The 25,303-nt window shown below is 34.9% G+C and overlaps 2 protein-coding genes across 2 annotated transcripts; one reads left to right on the forward strand and one right to left on the reverse strand.

The window, feature by feature from the left end:
* The first annotated feature begins 154 nt into the window (after window positions 1–154).
* LOC135607193 (probable nucleoredoxin 1) lies at window positions 155–6,595 on the forward strand. Its single transcript, XM_065098805.1, has 4 exons — window positions 155–389; window positions 2,908–3,390; window positions 3,474–3,953; window positions 5,710–6,595. Exons 1-4 carry the CDS (start codon window positions 267–269, stop codon window positions 6,397–6,399), a joined length of 1,776 nt encoding a protein of 591 aa, XP_064954877.1. The 5' UTR covers window positions 155–266; the 3' UTR covers window positions 6,400–6,595.
* Window positions 6,596–7,650: 1,055 nt separating this feature from the next.
* Window positions 7,651–25,011, reverse strand: LOC103977821 (ATP-dependent DNA helicase Q-like 3). The gene is made up of 20 exons (XM_009393453.3): window positions 24,809–25,011; window positions 23,754–23,910; window positions 17,737–17,844; window positions 17,604–17,611; window positions 17,446–17,529; window positions 16,252–16,392; window positions 16,124–16,158; window positions 15,899–15,982; window positions 14,654–14,742; window positions 14,111–14,263; window positions 13,925–14,021; window positions 12,434–12,437; window positions 12,179–12,328; window positions 12,011–12,103; window positions 11,865–11,930; window positions 11,634–11,767; window positions 10,816–10,910; window positions 10,309–10,436; window positions 9,100–9,203; window positions 7,651–8,491 (listed from the first exon to the last, which is right to left on the reverse strand). Exons 2-20 carry the CDS (start codon window positions 23,902–23,904, stop codon window positions 8,017–8,019), a joined length of 2,199 nt encoding a protein of 732 aa, XP_009391728.2. The 5' UTR covers window positions 23,905–23,910; window positions 24,809–25,011; the 3' UTR covers window positions 7,651–8,016.
* Between the last annotated feature and the right edge of the window lie 292 nt (window positions 25,012–25,303).

A 25,303-nucleotide genomic window follows, 5' to 3' on the forward strand; every position in this document is an offset into this window, starting at 1 on the left:
TAGTCGTGATTACTTCCAAATCTGAGCCCAGACTCGGTCCATAGGAAGTCAAATCTTCGCTTATTCTTTGCTTAATGACAAAGGAAATAAAATAAAATTAATTATATATATATATTTATTTATTTATTTATATCTATAAAAGGAGGGTAATAATAGTTGGGGGAGGCATCGATCCGTTTCGCCGGTACGCGACGCTATCCCCCTTCTGTAAGAAGAGAAAGAGAGCGTGAGAGAGACTGTGGCGGAGTGGAGGGAGGGAGGCGACTATGGCGGAGCACGACGCAGAATCCAACGGCGAGCTCAACGGCCACGAGGAGACCACCCACGACCTCCAGTCGCTGCTTGCCAGCGTTGGTCGGGACTTCCTCGTCCGCAACACCGGCGATCAGGTCCCCTTCCGTCGCCTTCTCTTTTCTATTGCTTCCTGCTTTACCATCTCGAGAATTTAGCGACTCGGCCGCCGTCGCCGCCCTCGTAGTGCTTCTTCTCAGTATCGTTTCTGCCCACGCACTGGCCTCGTTATCGGAGGTTCTCCAATGATCGGGTTCGGACATGGACGGTCGGGAATACCGTTTGCTTTCTTGGAAATTAATAGCGACCGCTATGTCGTTCTTTTTCCAGATTAAAAGACAGGGCCAAAAAATCTGACGGTCAACTTTTATGTGCTTATCTTCAGTTATTTATTTCACTTTAATTTTATAAATTTAGATTAAAATAGCCACCAGGTCAAACACCCGCACTATGTTGGTTAAGCTAATGATGTCATTAGTTTCTTTTAGGCGCAATTGGTGGACTTTGTTTGTATACATGTCCTAGTTCTGAAAATTCAATAAATTAATATAGCTTTTATATTTCGTGTCTCGTAGTTTTTATGCATAAAATATGCTATTATCACACTTGTTTGTGATTTTTATTCATGATATGAGATGTGTTATCTGTAATTTGAATTAATGCTTCCAACAACTTCAAACAATGGTCAAAATATGACATATGCAGTAGTGACATGCATCTATACACAGATCATTTTTGCAGCTTTATATTCAGAGTATGATTGGAGTTTTATGATCTTACCTTTGTTTCTTTGAATGCTTGATCTTTTGGATAGATATCAAGTTTGTTCATGTTGCATTACGTAATGGTCTTAGAATTTACATAATATTGTTGATAAGTTCTTTTAAATTTTTTGTGGTTCTTTGTTATGGTTTCATATATTTAGCATGTAACTCATCTTAAATTTGGGTATACTATGTTTTCATCCACCATAAGTTTGATTATATTTCTTGAAATATATCACTTTAGTATTTTATTTTTATAAAAATATAAAACCTGTATATATGTTTGCATATCACATATGCACCATGATATACACATCTGTATTTTAAACTTTAATTTAAATGATAAAATTAATCTATTATAAGAAGATAATTCTCATGTACAATTCTATACTTAGTGGAAGCCAAACATCAGATCTAGAATCCAATATTAAATAACTTTTTAGATATGGATCTATGGCCTTGTTAGATTAGAAATGAAAGCATATGACCATGACAAGAATAAGTAAAGAACGAAGAATACATCAAGAATGATTTATTAATCATTTTCTATGAAAGGTTACTTATTTAATGGCTTATCAAAAGCTTAGCAGATTTGTGTTCAAATATTGCTAGATACTTATCCTAGATTTGATAATAGATCCAATTAATTGTTATAGTTTAATTCATGCTTTTATACAATATACTTGTGAAATTATCTGTGTATTACATAAGATAAGTATTTCATATTTAAATGATAGTTAAAATCAACTATAATAAGATCATTGTCAATGGTGACTTTATATAATACATATAATTTTTTTTCTATAATAGAAACAACTAACATGCTAGGTGATAAGTCAAACATCAACTTTAGATTTTGATAAATGATAAATACTTAAATTTGGATTTATGGTTTTATCGGATTTGGATTCTGTATTCCTTTATTGATCTGGATCTATATGTATGCATAGTTGTATATGATGATGCTGACAGATTTTTGGCACATTCTTCCACAGAACATGTAAGGAACAAATTGACCTATCAGCAGTTTCCTATCAAGATTATTTTCTCAATGTCATATACGGTGGCACATTGGAATGTCTATTATGGCTGATATATTTTCTGGTTTATATTAGCTAATAGCTAATATTCTATACTATAGTGTGCCTTAAATCTTCCTTTTAGATGGTCTTGGAAATTCAGTATGGGCTTATTCTTGACTCTGTAGACAAATAGACGAACTAGTAAAATGAATAAAATGGATGCTTTCTTCTTGTGTGTTTGGCCAGTGTTACGAAATTGGTGGAGTTTTGGGTGATTCCTTCAAATGAATATAGTTTGAATAGGCATTGGTAGGTAATTGGAGATTTTTAGTTGTGCTTTTTATGCTGATTTTCAGAATGATGACTTCTCAACTTTGAGGGTATTAATTAGTATATTTTGAAGATAAGAGTGGAGACCTGTGTTTGTGGTACTTGATGGTGACCACTTGATTTTGCATCTGATTGAGGATTTACTATCCATGTCATTTTTGCTTTTGATGGCCGTCATATTTTATTAATGCTAAGGGAAGGAACCATTTCATTAATCATATGGAGCAAAGCATTGCATAACACATGCTGTACTTGAACTGAGCTTGGTTTTCTCTTTGGCCTTCAATTGAATGTATCCTTTCTAAAATCCTTTAGTGAGCTTGGTAACTACAAGAAATCAGTTTTGTGCGCGTAGCAAAATTTATCCTGCCTAGGGCATCTTATAGTTTCACTTTCCCAGATATTACTTTCATATATTATTCTCACTCCAATACGTGTTTAAGCTTTGCAGATAAATTGTATTGTATTCTGACATCGTGCTTCTATTTAAAATTCTTCAGGTGAAGATCAGCAATTTAGTTGGTAAAATTGTTGGTCTTTACTTCTCAGCTTCTTGGTGCGGACCCTGCAAAAGATTTACCCCAAAACTGGTTGAGACTTACAATGAGCTATCCTCTGAAAATGGCAACTTTGAGATTGTTTTTGTCTCGGCTGATGAGGATGAAAAGTCATTTACTGATTACTTCTCTAAGATGCCATGGTTTGCAATTCCTTTTTCAGACTCCGATATCCGTGATAGACTCAATGATTTGTTTGATGTGGGTGGGATACCTTACCTAGTGATATTTGATGTCAATGGGAAAGTTCTTACTAGTGTGGGTGTTCAAGTGGTGAGGGATTATGGATCCAATGCTTATCCATTCACAGATGAAAGGATTCAAAAGCTGAAAGAGGAAGAAGAGGCTGCAAAACAGAATCAAACTCTTCGAAGCTTGCTTGTGTCCTCCTCTCGTGATTTTGTGATCTCAAAAGATGGAAATAAGGTGATTACTTCTCATTGATATTGGAGTTTTCTTTATATATAATATCTTAACTTCATCGATATGACCTTTAGCATATATGTCAGGTTCCTGTGTCTGAGCTTCAAGGAAAGATTGTCGGTATATTCTTCTCAATTAGCTCATTCAATTCATGCAGTGAATTTGCAAAATCACTTAAAGAGATGTATCTAAAACTGAAAGAAAATGGTGAGAACTTTGAGGTCGTACTAGTCTCCTTGGATGATGAGGAGTCATCTTATGAGCAAGGCTTTGCGGACATGCCATGGCTTGCAATTCCCTTCAAGGACAAAATCTGTGATAAACTAGTTCGCTACTTTGAGCTTGATTCCATTCCTACACTGGTTGTAATTGGCTCCGATGGGAAGACTCTAAACTCCAATGTTGCTGAGCTCATTGAAGAACATGGGATTGAAGCATATCCATTCTCTCCTGAGAAGTTAGAGGAGATTGCAGAAAAAGAGAAGGCAAGGATAGAAGCTCAAACTCTAGAATCACTTCTTGCTTCTGGAGAGCAGGATTATGTCATTGGAAAGGGCGGCATTAGGGTAAAAATCCTATATAATGTGTTTGCACTTTGCTCTTATTTACATTTGATCTATGGAAAAATATCTATTACAAAGCACAGATAAGAAAATAAGTTCTTGGTATGACACAATATGGATACACTGAAATATCAAATGTTTAAAAGAATAGCATACTATACAGTATGATTGTGTTGGTAAATAATAATTTGAATGAACTGTATTATGTATAAAGAAGTTCTTTACTTATGTAGACGGTTAATTGATGCCAACATTAATGAGTAGTAAATAACTATTAAAGAATACATTTACCAATTCATCAAGGAAGAAATTGTTTCTTATAACCTTATGCTACAAAATGGACAAAAGGTAAACTAATGAGAACTTACAATGAGGGTCAATGAAATTATGATTATAGTTTCTTATCCATAAGTTTATTTCTGAATACAAATGACAAGTAATATTTAAGTCATATTTTTAAGGTGTCCATCATATTACATGAGATATCTACAAAGTACATCTGAAGTATTATTAAATGTCCAGTCTTTTATAATTATATGTACTGTATCTAATAGGTATCTGCAAAGTAACCAGTGGGCACTGGCATTCACCATATTGATCTGTGGCACGTGTCTCCCAACACCATGTATGCTTAAGTCTTAAAAAAGGTTTTACAGTACATGCTGGCATATCATGTGTTGGTATGGCGAGACATACCAACCCAAAACATCAAACTATGTTTTGAAGTGTTTGTGTTTGATGTGACTAAATTTGATGCCTTATGATTTTTTTTCCTACTTGTATATGCAATCATGAATCACTGCTGATTATGTACTTTTAAGTTTTAAGTGATCTTATTGTGACACACTTCTGACTCCGTGTATATGTTTGAATCAGTTGAAACACATCGATTAGATCACAAGTTTTTGGTTGCAAGTCATATGTCATCCACTTGCTCCATCCTCTTCCTACTTGTAAGAAAGGAAAGATGCTTCATAAATGATGGTTTCTACTTGATGATTAAATGAGTTGGAGATTCCCCTATATTGAGAAATGCCTTACTGCAGCAATGCCCATCACCATCTGGCTTGGTATGTGCCATCAGCATGGTTTCGTGCCAGGCCAGCATGCCGGCAGCTGCCAAAAGAGAAAGAAAAAGGAGGAAGCAGAAAAGTGTGGGAGCTTATGTGCTCAATGTCCTTCATGTTTCTTAACCTTATGAATGCTAGTTTATATGTAAGTTTTGTTTCAGTTGCACTGCTGCTGAATAAACCAGAGAAAAATGATTTTGCCAGTTTTAGAAGTTACTGTGAAATGGTTGTATTGGGATGTAGTTTCATCTGGTTAGGCGTGTCAGCGAAACTGCCGTCCTTGTACTGACCAACAAGAAGGCACATGCCAATTTCATATGATTAAAGTAGGTTAGTCAGAATGGAGTTTGCCCTTAAAAATTGCCTTTTTATGGCGGTAGATCCTTGTACATATCAAATGCACATTGAATTGAATAACCTGGACTACTGTCTAGAAAATATCAGGCCAAGACAAAGGCTTTTCTTGTTTAATTATTATAGGCATCAATAGGTGGGCTTGGGTTTCTTATGCTACTTGCTTTATTGGTAATTTAAATTATCATGTACTACTTAATGTCAGTGGTGAATCTCTCTGTCTCCTTTTCATTCTTCTCAAGATAATAGGAAAGGTGAGGTATGAAAGGTGTTTTTCTTGATAAGCTGTATGATATTGCAATCTTCTAACTTATTTAATTGCTCTTATGGATTAGGTTCCAGTGTCTGAACTCGTCGGGAAGAACATACTTCTTTACTTCTCAGCACATTGGTGTCCTCCTTGTCGCATGTTTCTACCCAAGTTAATCGAGGCATACCACAAGATCAAGGAGAAGGATGATGCCTTTGAAATCATTTTTGTGTCGAGTGATCATGATGAGAGCTCTTTTCATGACTTCTTTTCGGAAATGCCATGGCTGGCACTCCCTTTTGGAGATGAGAGGAAAAAGTTTTTGGGTCGCACCTTTAAGATCTATGGTATTCCATCGCTTGTGGCCATTGGTCCAACAGGAAAAACTGTCACCACGGAAGCAAGAGAGCTGGTAATGACCCATGGTGCTGCTGCCTATCCGTTCACCAAGGAACGAATACAAGAAATCGAGGCTGAGATTGAGGAGATGGCAAAGGGTTGGCCTGAAAAGCTTAAGCATAAGCTACATGAGCAGCATGAGCTTGTGAAGTCCCACCGCAGGAGCTACATATGTGATGCGTGCAACGAGGAAGGAAGTGGGTGGTCCTTCTACTGTGATGATTGTGACTTTGATCTGCATCCCAAGTGTGCATTCAATGATGATGAAGTGGCTAATGGAGTTGGTGATTCACACAGTGATGGCCCTGGAGAAGAACAAACGGAGAATGGCAAGGAAGGATACATCTGTGATGGCGAAGTCTGCTATAAAGGTTGAGAGTGTCCATTCTCGATGGTTATTGAAGCTGCTTAAGTTAATCTATTGTTCTGTGTGCTTTGACATCTTTGTCTTCCTTTAAGGTATTGGAACTCCCAAATGGTTGACTAGCAATGTATGCCACAAATAAAATGGATCATTTTGTGTACTGGATTTGTATTGTTGATGTATAATTATCACTGCCTTCTCTGTGAAATGCAACTGTGTCAATTAAAGAAGATTTGGATGGAGAATACATCGAAATCGTTGGTACTTGCATTTGTCAATGGAACATGATGGAAATTTCAGAATGCAGCCTAGATATATTGTGTGTGGCTTTGATTCTTTGGTTGCTCAAACTTATCTGGTGTTTCCATGCTGGTGGTCAGAGCCTCTCTCCCTGATCTTTCTATTGTTCTTGGAGAACAGGAATGGTTAAAGGTGGCTGTTTTGTTCTTGAGAGCAGCATGGTTAGGGTTTATCTACTGGCTTTCTCTGATCACTGACATAATTTCCGTGTCTGAACTCCACATCCATATGAACATGCTCTTCTACTTCCCAGCACAAGTTTGATGTAGGCATTTGTTCTTCATCCAAGGCCGCAAAGTTTCTAAAAGCTGTTTAAATTTGCACAATATCTTGCTTTTGTGTATATTGTTTGTTCTAACAACAACAACAACAACAAAAAATCTATGTAGCAAATCCCAAATAACATATTTGCAACATCATCTACATGCATTGCTTGTATCAAGAAAGCCATTTTAAATTGGATCTTTTTCAACACTCGAAACATTGCATAGTTCGACTTCGTAGCAAAAACATTTCATCTTTATGCATCCAATATATTTCGCTGATACTGAGCATTCTTGGCTTAGTTGATACTATTTTGAACCACATAAATTGTGCAAGGAGAACTATCAAGCCTCTTTGGCATCCCTACTTCTAAACTTTCACTCATGTTCTATGCATCCTACATTTGGGGCACAACATAACAATCAACATTTCCAGGTCAACTCATCGAAGAGATTTTGGGAGTTTCTTCATCATAAATTAGCACCAAAATGATTCCTGGATTTTTAATTAGCTGATCCAAAACATGATCAGTGCCAACTGGTGACTCTTTGAATTATCCAGTTGACTGATGTAAAAGTTTACAACAATCCTTTGATGCAACAGCAAAAGATCAATAAAAAACAAAGAGGAACGAGAACTTGTATCACAAAGAAGGATGATGTTTAATCAAGTGCTTGAAACATGATCAGTGCCAACCGGTGACTCTTCGAATTATCCAGTTGACTGATGTAAAAGTTTACAACAATCCTTTGATGCAACTGCAAAAGATCAATCAAAAACAAAGAGGAACAAGAACTTGTATCACAAAGAAGGACGATGTTTAATCAAGTGCTTGAAATTTGCAAGCCCAAAATCTTTGTTTGCCACAGACACATGAGATGCCTTTTATAGGGTCCATTAGCAGCTATCTTCTACAGCCATCAAAAAACTCTCCAGAACATGGATCAAAACATTGATGTCTACCCCTTAAACAACATATTGCCGGTTCACGTAGTTTGACAACATTAGCATTAAAAGACAAATGAACTAGGTAACATCTAGCTGAGAGGGGTCGGTTAAGCAGATTTACTTCAATCGTATCCTCTTCTCCGGATTCTTGCCCATGTGCTTCCTAGATTCTGAAGTTGTGATATTTGAAGAACCAGAAGACTGTGCCCTCCCCTTTCCGTTGACAAATTCCGAGAAGGATGGGATCGGAGGAAGATCAATCTTTTCGCTAGGATTCTTCATCTCTAATGAACAATTAAAATTTTCTACTAGGGCATTACTATTAAGCTGGTTTTCTTTATGCACAGCTTCTGTAGTAATCCCATCCTGAAGCAAAGCTGAATCAGTACCACTTGGAAGATCATCCTGTCCATAACTGGAGCTAGTCTGGGTAGATTCATCACTAAGCCTGTCATATATCTGCTCAAAGCTGGAATTTGACAACCACCTGACTGTGGCAGCAACTTGCGAAATGTAAAATGTTTTCCCAACCTTCTCGTACTTCTTAAAACATTCCATTTCAAGGAACGCAGCAGAAGCCTCACAGTCTATTCTGAAAGATGACAGAACAAGAAAGCCAAATTAGAGGAAAGAACATCCTTATGAGAACTCGTAGTATTTGATCAAAAGTTTGGAAAAAATGGTGAAGGAAAATGAACTAATATAGGGTAGAATTGAGTAAACAAAATTATGCAACCAATCAAGCTTTTCCAACCAATCCAGAATGTGGTTACATAGAAAAGTAATTTGGCATTAATTACTTTCTTAGTGCCTATGAACATAAGAAATTAAAAAAAGTCGGTCTTATGTGGTTCTTTCTTTTGTTGTAGAAAAAAATTTCTGATTACAGAGGGATGAAAAGAGTGGAAGTTAATTATGGAAAATTTTAGACACCAAGTTTGAAAAAAATCTACAAATAAGGTAATTACTCTTCTTGATACATAGACACCAAGACTAAGTTTGCATTGATTTCCAAGTTTTTATTTTTCAAATTTTAAATATCAAAACAGAAATACGCCAAATGAGTCCTTAAACATACTCATATGAGATCCAGGTATCTCACTGGCAATAGATACAGTGCATTTCAGGGGTATGGCAGGGCAAGTTTATGGAAGAACATATGCTTGATAAGGCTTTTGTTAAAAAAAGAAAGTTGCTTACGGTAGCTTTCTGAGCCGTTCCTTGGTCTGCTTCAGAGCATTCAAAAACCTTTTTGTGCTTTCTTTTCTCAATGTGTCAGTAATGGTCTTTTTGTCGCTGCTACCCTGATAATCACCCAAGAGATGTGATACAGCCATTCGAAATGGTCAATCACATGCAAACCAGCAGTACTTATATTGCATTAATTTCATTAACTTCACTATCAAACAAGGAAGAGAGAAACTAGAAGACAAGACTAGACAGAAAGGATGCATGCAGACTATACAACATATGAACACCATGTAGAGCTTGGTTTAGAATGTCCTTGTAAGAAATTAATGTGAACTTCTATCACACAGCTTTTAATCTTCTGAAATACCAAAAGTCTGATGGGTTGATGGCATATTTTCTCATTTTCAGATACTTCGAGGCCAGATCTGACTGCCTCTGCATGTCCACATGTTTGTCAGAAATATGGTCTACAAATACCATTCATATGCTTACACTTACATCATAAAAAGAGTTATTGAAAATTTGAAATGATTTAGCTTATCATGAAGCATTTTATCTTACATCGTAAACTACAGCCAACACTTCTGCAGTTTACAAGAAAACACCAGACTAATCCATCTAATTTATGCAGCAGCCTCTGCAATAATGTGCCATCAGCCTTACCACGGTATTTTTGAAGGAAAAAACCCTCATATTTAAAACTATCCTCATTCACTGAACCTTCTCCCATCAATTCGATGGTCACTAAGTTCCCTAGGAAGTAAAAACTAATTCATAACTATGATTGATGGAGGTGGAGCCAAAATTTGGTGAAAGAATTGTAGTCAACTTCCAGCAGGATAATGGAATCCATGGTGGGAACTAATTTCAAAAAGAGCAGTAAAGTATCCAAAAAATTAAGAAGTCCCAGGGGCAAAAGAGTTGCATTTTGGTCTATAGATAATGTGGTTGCAGTTTAATGACAAGGGCATTAAATTAAACGGAAAAGTTGGTTGCAGTTTATAGATAGTGTGGTTGCAGTATGTAATTAGTGATAATGATGGTGCACTCTGTGACTTGTCAACAAGGTGTGAATTATATGCAGACAACTATAAAATGGTATTCAAGTCAAAGAAACTGGTCAATTTTGTGAAATATATTAAACCCTTCCAGCAGTGAAAGTTATGAAAAGCTGAAGCTCCAATGAACCTCTATATTAAATAAAAGGAGTATTCGTACCTGCTGGATTGGACCTTTACTCCGAAAATAAACCTCTTCTGCATGCTGCAATATCTTGAATTTTTCATCTAGTGCTGCATCTGTTGGCATCTTTGATCTGGTCATATTGCTAGCATCATCTGCTTCATCTGTTAGGTTAAAATTAACAGTTAAAAGATACATGTGCAATTCAAAAATATTTATAATTTCATAATGGTAAAGCTCAAATTTCTTATCCCTTTTGTGCAATAATAAGCCTTCTTTCTTCCAGAATATTTGTGATTGGATTCTTGGATTGAGCCACTCCAATTGTATAGTATACAAAAGAAAGAAAACAAACGGCTTCTTTGTTTCAGAAGAATAATCCCATTTAATAAGCTATATTATTTGCCAGAACCTAAACCATAGAGCTTAAAACCACTGAGAAGTACTGGAAGCAAACATGAGCTAGATAGTAGCTCCTAGATGACTGAAAATAAGATATATTAACAGAAAAGTTTGAGCTTTAACCATGAATGGATGTATTACCTTCAGAATTTGATATTTCTTCACCCAAGTAACTATCCTCATTTTCTCGATTCCAGAATTCTGTGCTCTGACCTTCTGAAGTGCCATAGGTTGTGCTGGAAACAACCAAGGGACAGTCAATTATGCATAAATCAACCAGGCGAATAACTCCTAACTGAGCTTGTTAGAATAAGTATGGTTTTGAGTCTAGGCCATGCCATACAATGACTGGCTAAAGTTATATCCTTAAAAAGTAAGAGAGCTACTATAATGCATAATTATGGTTAGACATATGGGATACTGATATGACTGCAAATTTAACATGGCAAACCTCAATAAAAAGAGCATATGGGACAGGATGCATGAGGCAATACAAGATATCTTTATTATATAATGCCATAACTGACATTTTGACATTTTGCGTTCAAATATATAGAACATATCCTGATAGACAGTAATATATCATGGTTCAATGATTGGTCTGTCAAACACTAACTGTTGCTGAATACTTTTCAACATGTGTCAAATAGTTTCAACTTTCAAGACTATCTACACTTTGTATATTTACATGTCATCTATATAAGGCTTCAAAACATGTTAAACATTATAATGTGCATATAAATTAAACATTTGTTGTTATGTTTTTTTATAAATTTCACACATGATGATCATAGATTGTGTAAATCATACTAGATGTAAAATCATAATATTGTATAGAAAACAATATTAAAAATTCATCCTAATTGTGGATGTGCAGTTTGCATAATAGTGAAAGCAACAAACTATGCTCGAACACTTTATTTAACTGGTATTTGAACTTTTTAACACTAACACAATACCTTTTAATGAAAATAGGAAAGAGCCTGGCCTTTTTGTGAGAATAATGTATGCGCTGAAGATCCTCCAACTTCTGCACTACTAGGTTCGGATGTTTGCACGAATCACACGTTTTTTGGCATAATGATGTTGATATCTACTTAACCATCGAATGTTAGTTAATTACAAATTAAAATAGGATCCAGACTGGAATTTATCAAGTATGTGGTGTTGATAAGCTACATGGTAAGAACCTGTTCACCAAAACTTTCAAGAATCTTTTTTCTCCGGCAACCAGAACCTTCACAGTATTCCACCATCTGTATATTGCAGCAATGCAATATTCTTTAACTAAAATTTGAGAAACATATAAATTGTCCTTCCAGAACAGTTAATACACCTGATTGAATGCAGCAAGGGACTTCTCTGACAAGCCATTTGAGGAAGATGAACATTCATTATTTTTCCCAATAGCATTACTCAGAATGAATTCCTATTACATAGAGAACAGACCATTTAGAAGTGGTGATCTCCATTAGGCATGAAATAGGGTATCTGGTATAATCACCATTCTTTTGCAATCATCCAATCCATAGTATAAAATACTCCTCGAAGACGACTGATCACGGCCAGCTCTTCCAGACTCTTGGTAAAAGGCTTCCATTGATTTTGGTATATTGAAGTGACAAACAATGCGAACATCCTTTCTATCTATACCCTATAAGTAACAAAATGGACAATGTGGAGTGAAGCAATTTAGTACTCAAACCAAGACAAAGAAACTTGTATAAAATTAAATACTCAAGGCGTTCATAGTTCATACCATCCTGTGCCAAACCCGAAGTGTAAAAACCCCAAATTTTTATGATTGGACACGAGCAAGCAACCGCAACAGACACAGTAGACAAAATGATGAGATGACAGATTTTCAGTAAAATATGAAATAGTCTGAATGCAGAAACTAAAAAGAACACCACCACTGAAGCTAGAATGTAGATTATCAAGATCAATTTATATTTAAATTGTTTTCAACTTATAGGATGAGTTAAGTCATCCTTCAGGTACAGTGTCACCAATACCTGGTAATTCGAAATCAACAAACATAATATAATCTTAAAATTTACTATTCGAGGTCCTTGATGTTGTGCAATGTCAACCTAAAATTTACTATTCAGCACAAGTAATGGTGAGATTCTGTATAGGCAATATAATAGGGTTTATCAAACAAACATAACTATAAGTCTATAACATTCTAAAGACATGGAGGAAAAGAAAAAGGAGTATGGTCAAAGCAACAAGGTGTGTATTGGGACACCCTCAGATAATAATTAAACTTAATGTATGTTTTTCTTAGCAAAAGATTAATCTTCTTTATCCTTAAAAAAGTAGAAATTATAAAGAAACAAGGAACCAATTACCTTGGATATTAGGGAAATTCTCAGAATTCTCCCCATAACTATCCTTATTCAATCTTAAAAACCAAAAGTTAACCAATTCATGTCCATTACCTTTGGCCTTAATGGGGTATTTCATATAGAATAGAAACATCATTTTTCAAGCTTGATGGGATATGACAAACTAGCTTGGTATAGAAGGTTCCAGACTCAATCATATTCCATTGCCACACATCAACAATCTTGAAGTCGGTGAGTAAATATAAGAACTCCTTAGGATAGGTTTCAAAACAAGCTATCAAAATAACTTTAATAAAGACCAACAATCAAGCAGAAACCCTTGATTAGTGCACTTCTGTGAAACAAGCCAAGTAGTTTTCCTTTTGTTTACAAGTAAGAGAATTCACCAGAAGTACAACAGAAATGTTACTTGCTGATTGAATAATGGATGCAAAGTCGCAGTACAAGAGGGCATTGGCTTGAAGTCATAACTATCAAGAATGGTTAGAAGTTATATCAATGATCTTATGGGTACCCCTAGTGAAACTTAATATATTGCTCGAAGTTGTATATGAAAGTTCACATAAAAATGGTATAGTTGACATCTTAACGCATTTATGCCCTGGTTTAATTAACTTAGTTTCAGTTACAACTTCTCATAGAGGCCCTGGTTTCGAGATGTGGAGTCATGATTTGAGGAAGTTGATCCCACAGTTCTCAAATGATTTGCATAAAGGGTCTCATCATAATTGTTATTGTATTACCTATGAAAGATCCAAACAAGTTAATTCAGACAAAAGACTATAATACTTTGCTGCAAGATGAACCAATTAACAATACAATCACATCCAGGAAATTAAACGCAGTTCAATAAACAATATATCAAATAGATTTACTAAAGGTATTAAGACGATTGATACCCGAAAGCTACTGTTGCAACAACAACCTCAATTTTGGAAGATAGCCAGTCATCCAACACAGTAGACCGCAATTTGCTACTCAAACCAGCATGGTAAACTAAAACAAAGAGAAAGCAAAAAAGAATACATCGATGTTATTATTAACAAAGATCCTTGATGGTTAACATTCAGACCTTACAGACATACCTGCTGATGAGATACCATGCTTTGATAGGTGAGATGATAAATCATCACAAGTGGAACGCTCATGACAATAAACAATCGAGCAAACATTTCCACTAGATTTTAGTAGATTTAACAAATCAGCATAGGTATCTTTCAAAAGATCTTTGTAACGAACTGCAACAAATAATTATAAATTAGATAGGTCTAAATTCTGGTTAAAAACAGAATGTAAACAACAGGAGAAACAAAAAGAGGGGAAAGACAGCATACTACTATAGTTTTTTCCAATCATCTTCATGATTAACATGATCATCAGAAAATGAAGAGAAATGAAAGAAATTATAAAACTTAAAAAGCAATGACAATAAATGTTGTGGAATCATGATGAGTTCCTGAATGAAAAGCTTACTTTGAGAGCTACATTTAAAACATATAAGAAATAGAAAGCACTACAAATATTACTGAAAATTCTGAAAGGAACTAAAAATGCAATCAAAACAAAGATTTGTAAACAAACTAAAAGAGAATGTCATTGATCAAAAGACAGTGACCTAATGATATTACCTTCATAATATATGTTAGGACGATTGAATGAAGCACTTAGGACTAATGGTTGATGAAGGCACAAGGAACTTATCACATCTTTCTGAACTCTGCATCGCAGAAGAACCCAGTTATTAACAATGCCAAAATAGTGTAATGATGTATGCAGTACAAACTATACCTTAATGATTAAGAAAGTCAATATACAAAGTAAAGGATAAATCATCTATCTAGATTACTGGACTTTGCCTCAGGTCTAAATATCAGAGTTATTGATTCATGCTAACGAAGATAAATGAGGCTTAATATTGGAAATCTTTATATTATTAGATGGATTCCACATAAAAGTCTGATTCACGGAACTGGCATGCTATGTATCAAGACAGAAAGGTTCCTTTTAAAATATATAGGCTTGATACATCATAAAACAGTCTAAACATACACCCACAAGTCCTGACAAAATGGATCAAGTTATTTTCTGTGACAAAAGAACAAGAATATTCATAAAGTCTCAGATATAGAATCTGGAAAAACATATAGAAATTGAGAGAGAGAGAGAGAGAGAGAGAGAGAGAGAGAGAGAGAGAGAGAGAGAACACAAGTAATTTTTCATTATAAGCTTATGCATAGTTTGAGGAGTAGTAATTAGCCAAACCAAAATTTTCATATGGCTTAGATCAATAGTGGCAGTAGATAAATCCTCTTACATTTCACCAGAAATCCCATGTGTCATTGTTTGAGTTATTAAGTATTACTTGATTAATCAGACTGCAATTTTTCAGACAACCTAAATCTAGCAGCCCTTGAAGATAATGGCAAAAATCAACTACAGTTTCCAAAAAGAACAAAAAAGATATACTATGACGCCAATTTCAAGTTCTTTAATTGGAACATGGTACATTGCTGGCAATGGACTTACCATACATGCCACTTAGCAAGAGTCTGCCAACCCACACAAGTACTGTCTAGCATGGTACTGCACACCATGCCCATGTATGGTACATGTGAACTGGCATGAATCAAAGGTGACATACATGTGCTAATTCTTGATCAATCTAGTTTGAAACAATTCAAACCTACAAATAATTAAAACTTAGGAATTAACATGGGATAAAATTGATCCAATCAAACACCTATCATACTAGAAATCAATCTTGTAGGGAACTGCAAATAATTGAAAATAAAAGTGCAATTAAAGGAATTAACCTATAAAAGCAAACAGGAAAAATGTATCTTTTTGGTAAATACAAGAAATTTTTCACTCACTTAGGAACAGCTGTGGCTGTCAGAGCTAATATAGGAACACCTGGAAAATGGCTCCTTAAAGAAGATAATTTGCGAAAGCTGGGCCTGCATTTCAAGTAAGCAGGCATGATAAAAATATTAGTAGGCTATTCTAGACTTTGAATATTATTCTTATTCTTCAAAACATGATTAATAAGTAGAATAATCACTATGCAGTACTCCAGGTTGATGATATTTATTACTAACCTGAAATCATGGCCCCATGATGAAATGCAATGAGCCTGAACACATATAGAATGGGTAGGTAAGGGTCACAAACAACAATTAGAAGCTACAAAGTAATAGAAGTCCAATTAAATACTGAATTTTCAAACCTCATCTACTGCAAAGAGACTCAAGAGCCCTCTATCATAAAGCTTTGTTAGCTTGGCCATGAAACTAACAGTTGCCACCAACTCTGGAGTCACATACAACAATCTAAGAGAAGGCTTTCCAGAATTTAGGTCCTCATGGATCTGGAGAGCAGCAACAAAAAAGATGTCTTAAAATAGAAAATGAAGTAAAACTTATTGTGAATGATTTTCTGGAATTCTGCTTCACCAATAATATTCACTAATATCAACATAAAAGTTGTATTCTTAGAAACTCAACTGTATGAGCCTGGTAAGTTATTTTTATTTCAAATGGTTACCAGAAAAATCTTGAAAGCTTAAGATTACTATTGCATAGATTTCTGAAGTCCTCATATCATCACCATAAAAGAAAACAAACAAATATCGTTATCAACATACAGACACATCAAGTAGATGCACATAAGAGAACTGTAAATTCTAAAATTAGGATGAATACCTAAATGTTGCAAAATATCTAAAGCTTGTTTGTCTGAAGCATAGAAACCAGAAAAAATCTTCTTCATATTACGGGGTCCAACAAAGGTACTGATAAAAAAATAATTAATGAGCATGCAACAACAATGCCTATTGCAACCCATGAAAAGTATTCAGATTAACTCATCATACTGCTCCCCACATGATGCATCATTGCATGGTTTATGTAACTTCTAGCAATAAAACTTCTCATACCTTCACTTGCAATTTTTTCCATTTATAGGACATGACATGTTATCACAACCTTCTTGACATAAGCACAATGCCAAGTTGGAAAAACAAAAAACAAATCAGAGACACAATCATTGGTGAACATAATTAGAAAAACAGAAGAGTGGCAGTCAATGACTGAACAAAGACACAGCCACATAGGAGTTAAAAACTAATGTTTATCCAATTTGTTGAATAATAAATTCATCAAAAAATAGGAATTTCACATAGATTTGTCTCAGTTTCAAATCTTCTAAACACTGTAACATAAAGCCCAAGACTGAAATAGCTAGGTACTGGCAATTAGTCATAAGACCGATGACAATCTTATACAGTTTCTTCCTCAGGAACTACAGTTCCTGTACACTTTGAAACATGATAAAACAGCTCTAATGACAATAGACTACAGTAAAACAGAGGTACCCATGAAAATAGCCGACTTAAAGATGAATGTGTAATGCAATTCTTTACCTTCTGTTTAACATGCACAGCTTGTGTAGAGGAGAGAAACTCAGCAGGAATTCCTTTCTTCCTCAAGGTTTCAACCTGGTTTTCCTATGAATGGAAACAAAGATTAAGTCACAACAAATGTTAAAATTGGAATAAATAAGAATAGTGGACATGCTTACCATCAGTGCTGCACCAATGAAATGAAAAGATCAACAAGAAATTGTCAGATAAGAGTACCAAAAATAAGAAAATTAGCTTTTTTTGAGCTACCAGTAGCCTATGTAAATTGTGCAAGGGACATATAGCATTTACCAATCAAGGGAGAGATCACAAGCACAATGCCCAGTTTTGCTACTGCTGGAATCTGATAGCACATAGATTTTCCTCCTCCAGTTGGCATGAGACAGAAACAGTCCCTTCCTGTAAGGTCAATCAATAATACAATTACGGACTCTACACTCTAGAGTGCTCAAATATGACAGGTCTTTAAGTAGGTCACATTTGTGTCTCAAATGGTATCAGAGCAAGCTCAATAATCTTGCAAAAAGCGTTCTCCTATATAACTCATTACCTGAATTTCACATTTGATTCCTATTTTATCCTCCTAATTTTGTTATTGTTTCTTCGATGTCCATGGACCATCTAATCACGATGATTCAAGTGACTACAAATCTGAGAGCACTCAGTAAAGATACTAAGTTGCCCATGGTACTTAACTAAATGACATCGCAAGATACGAGGTTTGAGAGTTCTATTATTCTTCCTACAATGCTCCACTATAACAAATTATTATATCATGACGGTTCAAGTGGCTAAAAATTTGAGGTCACTTTGTCAAATGAAAAAATCCTAGTTGATCAAGGTACAGAATAGTTGTTGCATTAAGGAGCAGAGTGTGGTCCAATCCCAGTGACATCTCATTGCATGAGGTCTAAGAATTGGTTTTCATAAAAATTTAGTGATCAGAACCATGAAAATGATCAGAACAATTAAATAAAAATTGAATACAAGGACATGATTATTAAAAAAAGAAGTGCCTATTTGCACATATGACTAAAATAAATAAATATTGAATATCCCATTGGGTCTTTATGTTAACACCACCAATGTTGGTCCTAAATTCAGATGAAAAAGGTGGAGGGTTGTATTAGGTTACTGACAACATCAGCATAAAACTTCTTCAAATATCATGAACATGGATCTTAACCAATTTCAATATAGGGCTAAGTCGTCATACGGAAGTGACATGAGGCACATTCACCATCTAGTGTCTGAAAAACAATGGGCTAGGAGGTCATCCAAAAGCAACCATCACATCGATGTTCGAATGTGGTGCAAAGTAGGGTAAGAATCTCTCACTATTTCAGACCAATGTGAATAAAAAAGTTAGCCCAAGAAAAGAGGATTAAGTTATCAACATGGAATATATGAACACTTTCAAGAAAGGGACTAGAGTTGGTAGGATTATTACCGCAAGAAGAATAAACATTATTTGCTTATAAGACTAAGTGGGTAGGTAAAAAGTTCAAAAAGATTCATGGTATTAGATTTAAAATTTAATTTTTTGAAAATTTTAAACACAAAAATGGTATAGAAATTGTTGTTTATAAGGTTCTTAAGTTATAGATGTAAAAATATTAGAGATAGAAATATAGTTCTAAAACCTGTTTTGAATGCTAAAAGTTAAATCCCTTAAGTTGGACTAAATAATCAAACCAAAAGAGAATTTTAGGAAAACTTAGATTATAGCATTCGACAAATACCTATAACTGAAGAACTTATGATGGGAGGAGATTTGAATAGTCTTGTAGGAAAATTGTATAGTCGATTTAAAGAGGTACAAGCGGCCTTGGTCATAGGGAGAGAAATGAAGAGGGTGGTCTAATCTTGGATTTTGTGCCACTTCATATGATATCATAATTGTATATAAAAGAAGAGAGATGAATACTTGATTATTTATAAGAGTGGTACCAAACTACCAATTATAATCAGATAAAATGTTTTCTCGCTAGAAAGTTAAATAAAGTATATGTAAGAATTGTAAAATTATACCTGCTGACAAGGATCATAATTTCGTACCATACCGCTCGATATATATATATATATATATATATATATATATATATATATATATATATTCTTCTCCCTGTGTGGATGAGAAGTCGCCGATTACGCCGAGGCCTTGTCGCAGATGAGGAGGAGGCGATATCTCATCTGCAGCGTTTGGTGAGAAAGGGCGACAATGGATCGAGATTGTAGAGGGAGAGCGGCGTCGGATCTCCAGGTTCTCCCTTCTCTTCTCCCTCGCTCTCCCTCAGCTAATACCACCTAGTAACGCGTAGCGATGAACGAAATCGACTGTCACCAGTTATTTAACAAGCGCTATGCACCAAGGTCCAAAAACGCCCGAGGCGCTAGGTGTTCGCCCGAGCGAAGCGAAACACTAAAATATAAAAATATATAATATAATTAATAAATATAATTATTTAAATAAAAAATATACTATTAAATTAAAAAAATCGGGTACAAAATCACAATGTCACATTAATAAAAAAGTCTCAAAAATTAAAACAATAAAATTTTACATCAAATCTATTGAGTTGCTCTGTACACTTGACATTTATTCTGAAAACCCAACAATAATTTTAAATAAATAAAAATTAATAGTATTAAAATCAAAATAATATATTATTAATCTAATAAATAAAAATACTATTATTAGTATACAGTTAGCAGTATACTGTTAATATACTATTAACAGTATAGTGAAAAGAGTGTGAGAAGACCGAGGCTGCTGAAGCAAAGACAATGGTATCTGGAGCGAAAGCGACGACGGCAACGAGAGCGACGGCAGCAACGAGAGCGACGAGCGACGGCGGGAGTGGGAGCGAAATCTGCGAGTGGCGAGTGATAGCGAAGCGGCGAGCAACAGCGGGAGCGACGACAACAGCGGCAAGCAGTGATTGTGGCAGCGGTGAGTAGCAACAGTAGTGGTGGCAGCGACAGCAGAGAGCAGCGACAGCGGAGAAGAAATCTAGGCGGCAAAATCGCGAGTGTTAGGGTTGGGGAAGTCGAGGAAATCGCGAGAGGGAGCCTGATATCGATGATTTAGTTGGTTCGATTGAACCAACTAAAGCACCGACGAACCAACTAAATCACCGAAGACCAACCAGACCTAAAAATCTAGTTTGGTCACCTGGTTTAACCCAACCGCTCGCCCGAAGCACTCGGCACCTGGGCTCGGGCGAGCGCCGAGGCGACATCTCTTTGAAGCGCGTCGCCTGGAAATGAAGCGAGGAGCTCGGGCCTCGCCTCACCCAAGCGCCTAGGCAAGCGCCCGAGCGCCTATTGTAATCACTGACCGTCACCAACCAATTTATGGTGGTAACGAGACATAAGCAACCCCAATCGACAATATCGCCCGATACGGGCGGTATTATTCGAAATTAAAATCCTTGCCTGACGAAAGCTTGATGAATTAACATACGTTGATAGTATTAGATATTTGTCAAAGAAAATGAAAGAAGAAAAAGTTAATAAAAAATTTATAGAGACTAGATGGTAGAATTATAAAGATAATAATATAAAAATATTTAAGAATAAGATGAAAAGAAAGATGATTTGAAACTTAAATGAGATAATATTAATATTATTTGGACTATAACAGCTAATATTATTAGGAGCTTAACAAAGGAGATTCTTGATGATGCTAAAGGTTAGAAGCAGTGTCTGCCATACCGAATCGTACCGCCCAGTACGGGCGGTACGTACTGGTCCGACAGGCCAGCGGTACGCGGACCGTCCGGTACCGATCCATACTGTAGCAATGCTACAGTGCTCGGTACACCTGGGTGTACCGCTCGGTACACCATACCGTATCGGTACCGAGCCCAGGTCGAAATACCGTTACGGTACGGTATTGCGAACCTTGGTTAGAAGTATAATTTTAAGTGAGAGTTGGCGACGGTGTAAGAAAGTTCAAAAAGTAATTATTATTAAAACATCATGCTTTAAAGATTAATAGAATTATAAAAGTGAGGAGAAATTTAAAAGATATATAGAATCTTGAAAAGAGTCTAAAATAGTGTTAGTATGGCAAAATATGAAACTTAAGATAATTTTTATAATAAATTAGGTAATAAAGATGGGAATATATACATATATATATATATATATATATATATATATATATATATATATATATATATATCGAATTCCTAAAACTAAGAAAAGAAAGTGTAAGGATTTAGATAACACTAGATGCATTAAAGATAGAGATCTTATTCGTTTATAAATTAACACGGTTAAGGAAAGATGTAGAAATTATTTTTATAAATTATTTAACAATATTCCACAAATGATTTAGCTTTAACGATATATAATAGTGGTCAATTAGTAATCATAGATTTGTTCGTAAAATTAGTGCTAAACTACACCTTAAAAAAAGATGAAAATAGCTAAGAGTGTGAGATCAACAATAGAAACTATTTATTTACTAAGATAATTAATATAAAAGTATAAAGAGAAAAGCAATATTTATATTTTTTATTTAGAAAAAGCCTATGATAAAGTTACTAGAGATTTATTATTATGGGCTTTAGAAAACAAATTTGTATCCACTAATTATATTAAAAATTATATTAACATTATTAAGGATATATATAATAATGTAGTCACTAATATTAGAACTATAAGAAGTTTGTCTAGTAAGTTTTCTATTAGTATAGAACTACATCAAGGACCCGCATAAAGTCTCTATCTTTTCTAATTGATGATATTGTCATGATTTATAAGAGTATAGAACGAATTAATACTAAACTTGAGTCATGCACTAAGAATATATGAGATGGAATTTTAGTACTACTAAGAATAGATAGAAGGATATAATTAAGTTGAATGGGAAAGAAATTTCATTAAGTAAAAGCTCTAGGTATCTTGGATTAATTATTCTACAAAATGAAGAGATCAATGAAGATATTATTCGTAGAATAAAAATAGAATAGTTAAAATGATTCTTATATGATCATCAGATACCTTTGAGGTTCATAAAAAAATAATATAAGATAGTTTTTAAACTAACAATGCTTTATAGACCTAAATGTTGACTAGTTAAGAAACAACATATAAAAAAAATATATGTTGTTGAGATGAGAATGTTGTGGTGTGGTGAATGTCTGCAGCTCCTAGAAAAGATATGAAAAAAAATATTTGTATTCATAAACGATTATGTATCACTTTAATAGAAGATAAAATGAGGGACAATTGTTTAAGATGGTATAGAATAACTATATATGTGATAGTTAGAAGAGATGAAATGACTACTATTAGTGGTATATGATGAGAGATCAATGAAGACCTAATAAGATTTTAATAGAAACTATAATAAAGATTTAGATACTCTTAACTAAACATATGACTTTTTACTGATCTCAATGATGGCAAAAGATCCACGCAACCGATCCAAATAGTTGGGACTTTATAGCTTTATTGTTGTAGTACTTTGGGCCCTATGTTGAATCAAGATTTAGATCTCATTGAGGCTAATGTTAAGGTAAAATGGAATTGCATTAGTCTAAATTAATTTTTATATCTTCTAAGTTTACTTGAGTCAAAATTGGATCAAAATTAACTCACATAGCTAATTCTTGTTTGAATTGACTAAGTTGATAATGAAATATAATCTATGGATTTAATCTTTTCTACTTTACTTTGTTCTTCTGAGAATCATAACTAATATGACCCTTAGCAAAAATATTTGTTTGCAGATGGTAGATGGGGAATAAAGAAAGCTGTAGTGTTTATCATAAAAGGAATCCTAGTATGCTTGTCATGACCCTTCATCTGGAATAACTTTAAATACCAGAGTTATGACGCAAATTACAGTTGTAATTGTATTCATTTCAGGATCAACAGAGATTCCAGTTGCTAGCTTTTATACATCTTAGTCATTTGTTACACACCATTCAGATGGTAGACTATTCGTAATCCATGTCATAAGGACTATAACATTTAGCCTTATCATATAACTTTTCCCTTCCAATTTGTATCCTTTAATTTTTCTTCCTTCATCAAAGCCTTTCATGTTCTCTTGCACACAATTATTTTGTCTATATTAATTATCCTTGATTAATTTGTTGTCGTATCATTGTAATTCCCTACATTTCATAATTAAACAGTAACAACCTGCATGCATAACAACAGGACTTTGGATATGGAATCCCTATGCACAAGCTACCAATCTTTGTGTAATAACATCAGTGAAACACAAGCATTCTTCCATTTCTCAATATACCAATGAAACAACATAAACAAAATGCAGAACTAGCTACCTGACAAAACCGCATTAATGGCCTGCAACTGTTTTCCCCTGAACTCAGAGTAGCCAAAATAATGATTTAGAAGCTTCTGTAAATCTTCTTTTGCAAGAATTTTATTTCCAGAACCCTTCTCATTTTTCACAGGAAGGATTGACTTCTTCATTACAAGCTGCATGACCAGAGAATGAACTCTATATAAAGATCAATTTACATGTTTATTTCAGAATGTCCACATAACTTGGACATGTATGTCAGTCAAACTTTTCGACCATAATGCACACCAACTTCGTGAAACCCAATTTAACAATAAAAAGGTGCACTTTAAGTAACAGGAAGACTACACATTTGGAAGCATCGAATATTTAAGTCATGTGTACAAAATAAATCAAATTGAACATAGAGATTTATGCAGAGATTGATGAGCAAAGATTATGGACTTCATCTAGTGAGACTTCCACACTGAGAAGAAAGAACTGAATTCCACTAGCTTTACGGATAATAATATTATCAATAAACCATCCAACCTTAATGGCGCAACACAAAAGCCTAAAAGGGTGCCTTGTTATCTGGCTAAGCTATCAAATGAAGGCACCAAAAGAACATCAATCTATCAGGAATATTCGGTGAGAGGTGTCTAAGTATTATCATTTGAGCACATTGTTGCAACATCTCCAAGAGTGTGGATTGAGTTCTTGAAACAGAGAAGTGTTCTTCGCTCATACTTTTTCGTCCACCTGTGATTCCTTAAAGGAAAAAAAGAAAAAGTAAAAAGAGAATCTAATGCCTATGAAATCTTCTCAGTCAAAGCTTGCTGGGCCATCACCAGCATTTGCTCCGTTTCCCGTTTCCCTTTTACCGTAAACCTCAACGATTAAATGCATAGAGAAAAGATAAAACTTGAAGCGAGAAGGAAAAAACAAACCCTAGTGATGTTTCTTACTGTAGCATCTTTGAAAATCTACGAATCATCTCAATAAGAAGGCATTCATTCTTTAACTGAGAATTACAATCTGAAGCATTAAAATGAGTCGCCATTTGCCGCATTGGCTGGAACATACAAATCTCACCTAAAGATTCAACCTCTGTGCACAAATATCACAAGAAAATTCAATCTGCAACGCAGGAAGAATCGACAATAGGTGCGCCAATCGGCGGAATACCAACTGGCGAGTAGAATGATCGAAGGAGATGGCAGGAGAGGGCACCAAAGAGACCACGCGCGACGATCGTTTCCGTGGAGAAGAAGGGTTTTATATCGAAAGACGAATCAAATAGAAGAGTGATTCGGTCATTTCAGTAGTATGCCGAAGGGCCCTAGCAACGCTGCCCGTTATATTATTTTAACGCTGTTATAATATAATAATATCCGTTATATACGGCATACATAACGCTGGTACGTTCGGGGGGTCATGTGAATTAATGGAATCCGAAAAATAAATTTAATTGGTGCGCGTGGTTACCAATTTCATTTTAATTGTTCTCGATTAATTACTTAATTATTTGAATTTTGATCGACGAATATAATAAGGGCCGTCATGAACATGCCCGTTATATACTATATA

The sequence above is a fragment of the Musa acuminata genome, chromosome BXJ2-3 (assembly GCF_036884655.1).
Source record: "Musa acuminata AAA Group cultivar baxijiao chromosome BXJ2-3, Cavendish_Baxijiao_AAA, whole genome shotgun sequence".
NCBI classification, from domain to species: domain Eukaryota; kingdom Viridiplantae; phylum Streptophyta; class Magnoliopsida; order Zingiberales; family Musaceae; genus Musa; species Musa acuminata.

What these genes read in the sequence shown, in the direction of transcription:
- LOC103977821 (XM_009393453.3), bottom strand. Translation starts at nt 23,904, where the DNA reads ATGAAGAAGTCAATCCTTCCTGTGAAAAATGAGAAGGGTTCTGGAAAT. An exon ending in GTCTCTTTGCAGTAGATGAG is followed by an intron (nt 16,159 to 16,251) that starts GTTTGAAAATTC and finishes ATATGTGTTCAG; the next exon opens with GCTCATTGCATTTCATCATG. An exon ending in GCATGGTATCTCATCAGCAG is followed by an intron (nt 14,022 to 14,110) that starts GTATGTCTGTAA and finishes TCTTTGTTTTAG; the next exon opens with TTTACCATGCTGGTTTGAGT.
- LOC135607193 (XM_065098805.1), top strand. Translation starts at nt 267, where the DNA reads ATGGCGGAGCACGACGCAGAATCCAACGGCGAGCTCAACGGCCACGAG. An exon ending in TCTCAAAAGATGGAAATAAG is followed by an intron (nt 3,391 to 3,473) that starts GTGATTACTTCT and finishes CATATATGTCAG; the next exon opens with GTTCCTGTGTCTGAGCTTCA. An exon ending in TTGGAAAGGGCGGCATTAGG is followed by an intron (nt 3,954 to 5,709) that starts GTAAAAATCCTA and finishes CTTATGGATTAG; the next exon opens with GTTCCAGTGTCTGAACTCGT.